The sequence below is a fragment of the Tachyglossus aculeatus genome, chromosome 21 (assembly GCF_015852505.1).
Source record: "Tachyglossus aculeatus isolate mTacAcu1 chromosome 21, mTacAcu1.pri, whole genome shotgun sequence".
Lineage (NCBI taxonomy): Eukaryota > Metazoa > Chordata > Mammalia > Monotremata > Tachyglossidae > Tachyglossus > Tachyglossus aculeatus.
The window spans coordinates 65,477,705-65,482,246 of NC_052086.1; the positions used below are offsets into that span (position 1 = coordinate 65,477,705).

At 52.7% G+C, this 4,542-nt stretch overlaps 1 protein-coding gene across 1 annotated transcript in view; it reads right to left on the reverse strand.

Annotated features, from left to right (window-relative positions):
• NPTX2 (neuronal pentraxin 2) overlaps window positions 1–4,149 on the reverse strand; it is a 26,796-nt gene extending 22,647 nt beyond the window's left edge. Inside the window, exon 1 of the mRNA XM_038763860.1 lies at window positions 3,658–4,149. Within this exon, the coding sequence (XP_038619788.1) occupies window positions 3,658–4,122 (465 nt within the window). The 5' untranslated portion in view covers window positions 4,123–4,149. The remainder of the gene's footprint in view (window positions 1–3,657) is intronic.
• Window positions 4,150–4,542: the final 393 nt, after the last annotated feature.

The window sequence follows — 4,542 nt, forward strand, 5'->3', positions numbered from 1 at the left end:
TCTGTCTCCCCCTTCTAGACCGTGAGCCCGCTGCTGGGTAGGGACCGCCTCTCTACGTTGCCAACTTGGGAGTTCCCGAGCGCTTAGTCCAGTGCTCTGCACGCAGTAAGCGCTCCACAAACACGACTTACTGAATGAATTTATCACTCTATTTTATTTGTACCTATTTATTCTATTTATTTTGTTAAAGTGTTTTGCTCTGTCTCCCCCTTCTAGACCGTGAGCCCGCGCTGCTGGGTAGGGGCCCGCCTCTCTACGTTGCCAACTTGGGAGTTCCCGAGCGCTTAGTCCAGTGCTCTGCACGCAGTAAGCGCTCCACAAATACGACTGACTGAATGAATTTATCACTCTATTTTATTTGTACTGATTGAATTTATCACTCTAATTATTTTATTTGTACTGACAATTTATCACTCTATTTTATTTGTACCGAATGAATTTATCACTCTATTAACTTCTCCGTCTCCCCCTTTTAGACTGTGAGCCCACTGTTGGGTAGGGACTGTCTCCATATGTTGCCAATTTGTACTTCCCAAGCGCTTAGTCCAGTGCTCTGCACATAGTAAGCGCTCAATAAATACGATTGATGATGATGATGATTTTATTTGTGCCTATTTATTCTATTTATTTTGTTACAGTGTTTTGTTCGGTCTCCCCCTCCTAGACCGTGAGCCCGCTGCTGGGTAGGGGCCCGCCTCTCTACGTTGCCAACTTGGGGAGTTCCCGAGCGCTTAGCGCAGTGCTCTGCACGCAGTAAGCGCTCCACAAATCACTCAAATTCATTCGGTACAAATAAAATAATCACTCTAATCATTTTATTTGTACCTATTTATTCTACTTATTTTGTCACAGTGTTTTGTTCTGTCTCCCCCTCCTAGACCGTGAGCCCGCTGCTGGGTAGGGGCCCGCATCTCTACGTTGCCAACTTGGGGAGTTCCCGAGCGCTTAGCGCAGTGCTCTGCACGCAGTAAGCGCTCCACAAATCACTCAAATTCATTCGGTACAAATAAAATAATCACTCTAATCATTTTATTTGTACCTATTTATTCTACTTATTTTGTTACAGTGTTTTGTTCTGTCTCCCCCTCCTAGACCGTGAGCCCGCTGCTGGGTAGGGGCCCGCTTATTTTGTTACAGTGTTTTGTTCTGTCTCCCCCTCCTAGACCGTGAGCCCGCTGCTGGGTAGGGGCCCGCCTCTCTACGTTGCCAACTTGGGGAGTTCCCGAGCGCTTAGCGCAGTGCTCTGCACGCAGTGAGCGCTCCACAAATCACTCAAATTCATTCGGTACAAATAAAATAATCACTCTAATCATTTTATTTGTACCTATTTACTCTATTTTGTTACAGTGTTTTGCTCCGTCTCCCCCTCCTAGACCGTGAGCCCGCTGCTGGGTAGGGGCCCGCCTCTCTACGTTGCCAACTTGGGAGTTCCCGAGCGCTTAGTGCAGTGCTCTGCACGCAGTAAGCGCTCCACAAATCACTCAAATTCATTCGGTACAAATGACATAATCACTCTAATCATTTTATTTGTACCTATTTATTCTATTTATTTTGTTACAGTGTTTTGCTCTGTCTCCCCCTCCTAGACCGTGAGCCCGCTGCTGGGTAGGGGCCCGCCTCTCTACGTTGCCAACTTGGGGAGTTCCCGAGCGCTTAGCGCAGTGCTCTGCACGCAGTAAGCGCTCCACAAATCACTCAAATTCATTCGGTACAAATAAAATAATCACTCTAATCATTTTATTTGTACCTATTTACTCTATTTTGTTACCGTGTTTTGCTCTGTCTCCCCCTCCTAGACCGTGAGCCCGCTGCTGGGTAGGGGCCCGCCTCTCTACGTTGCCAACTTGGGGAGTTCCCGAGCGCTTAGCGCAGTGCTCTGCACGCAGTGAGCGCTCCACAAATCACTCAAATTCATTCGGTACAAATAAAATAATCACTCTAATCATTTTATTTGTACCTATTTACTCTATTTTGTTACAGTGTTTTGCTCCGTCTCCCCCTCCTAGACCGTGAGCCCGCTGCTGGGTAGGGGCCCGCCTCTCTACGTTGCCAACTTGGGAGTTCCCGAGCGCTTAGTGCAGTGCTCTGCACGCAGTAAGCGCTCCACAAATCAAATTCATTCGGTACAAATGACATAATCACTCTAATCATTTTATTTGTACCTATTTATTCTATTTATTTTGTTACAGTGTTTTGCTCTGTCTCCCCCTCCTAGACCGTGAGCCCGCTGCTGGGTAGGGGCCCGCCTCTCTACGTTGCCAACTTGGGGAGTTCCCGAGCGCTTAGCGCAGTGCTCTGCACGCAGTAAGCGCTCCACAAATCACTCAAATTCATTCGGTACAAATAAAATAATCACTCTAATCATTTTATTTGTACCTATTTACTCTATTTTGTTACCGTGTTTTGCTCTGTCTCCCCCTCCTAGACCGTGAGCCCGCTGCTGGGTAGGGGCCCGCCTCTCTACGTTGCCAACTTGGGGAGTTCCCGAGCGCTTAGCGCAGTGCTCTGCACGCAGTGAGCGCTCCACAAATCACTCAAATTCATTCGGTACAAATAAAATAATCACTCTAATCATTTTATTTGTACCTATTTACTCTATTTTGTTACAGTGTTTTGCTCCGTCTCCCCCTCCTAGACCGTGAGCCCGCTGCTGGGTAGGGGCCCGCCTCTCTACGTTGCCAACTTGGGGAGTTCCCGAGCGCTTAGTCCAGTGCTCCGCACGCAGTAAGCGCTCCACAAATCACTCAAATTCATTCGGTACAAATAAAATAATCACTCTAATCATTTTATTTGTACCTATTTATTCTATTTATTTTGTTACAGTGTTCTGCTCTGTCTCCCCCTCCTAGACCGTGAGCCCGCTGCTGGGTAGGGGCCCGCCTCTCTACGTTGCCAACTTGGGGAGTTCCCGAGCGCTTAGCGCAGTGCTCCGCACGCAGTAAGCGCTCAACAAATCACTCAAATTCATTCGGTACAAATAAAATAATCACTCTAATCATTTTATTTGTACCTATTTATTCTATTTATTTTGTTACAGTGTTTTGCTCCGTCTCCCCCTCCTAGACCGTGAGCCCGCTGCTGGGTAGGGGCCCGCCTCTCTACGTTGCCAACTTGGGGAGTTCCCGAGCGCTTAGTCCAGTGCTCTGCACGCAGTAAGCGCTCCACAAATACGACTGACAATGAATCACTCAATTTTATTTGTACCTATTTATTCTATTTATCTTGTTAAAGTGTTTTGCTCTGTCTCCCCCTTCTAGACCGCGAGCCCGCTGCTGGGTAGGGGCCGTCTACGTTGCCGACTTGGGACTTCAAGCGCTTAGTCCAGCGCTCTGCACGCAGTAAGCGCTCAACAAATACGACTGACTGAATTTATCCCTCTACTTATTTTATTTGTACCTATTTATTCTATTAAAATGTTTTGCTACGACTGCACTCTAATTATTTTATTTGTACCTATTTACTCTATTTATTTCGTTAATATGTTGTGTTCTCTATCTCCCCCTTCTAGACCGTGAGCCCGCTGCTGCCTCTCTACGTTGCCAACTTGGAGGTCCCAAGCGCTTAGTGCAGTGCTCCGCACACTGTGAGCGCTCAATAAATACGACTAAATGGATGAATTTATGGGCGCAACGGGTCCGTCCCTCCCCGGGCGGGCACCTCGAGGTTCTCCAGCCGGTCCTTGAGGGTCTGCATGGTCCGGCTCAGCCGGTCGATGAGCTGCCCGGGCTCCCGGGGCGGGTCTCCCATGGTGTCCTTGCCGAAGTCCTTCCTCCAGGGCCCGGGGGCCTTTCCCCCGCCGTGGGCCAGGCTCTGGCAGCGGGTCAGCTTGGCGGTGAGCTCCCCGATGTCCCGGCGCTGCTGGCCGATGGTCTCCTTCTGCTGCAGGACGGTCTCCCTCAGCTGCAGCACGGAGGCCCTCAGCTCCTCCTCGGGGGTGGGGCCGGGCCCGTGCATGGGCATGGGCGGCAGCGGGCAGCCGGCGCTCGTCGCCTCGGGGGGCAGCGCGGTGCACACGAAGCGCCGCCCGGTCGCCGGGCTCTCCTGGCCCCGCACGCCGCCGCCGCCGCCGGTGACGGAGAACACGAGTCCGGCGGCCAGCAGGGCCAGCATCTCGCCGGGCATGCGGGGCGGGACCGGGAGCCCAGCGGCGAGCTCCTCCCTCTCCGCCCGCCCGCCACCACTCTCCGGCCACCCGCGCGCTCTCTCATTCTTAAAGCGGAGGGAAGGCGCGCGGGGCGCCAGAGCCGGCGAGCGCCGATTGGCCCGGCTGGGGCCGGCGAGCGCCGATTGGCCCGGGTGGGGACGGCGAGCTCCGATTGGCCCGGGTGGGACCGGCGACTTCCGATTGGCCCGGGTGGGACCGGCGAGCTCCGATTGGACCGGCTGGAACCGGCGAGCTCCGATTGGCCCGGTGGGGCCGGCGACTTCCGATTGGCCCGGTGGGACCGGCGACCTCCGATTGGCCCGGCTGGGATCGGCGACCTCCGATTGGCCAGGTAGGGCCGGCGACCTCCGATTGGCCCGGCTGGGACCAGCGAGCTC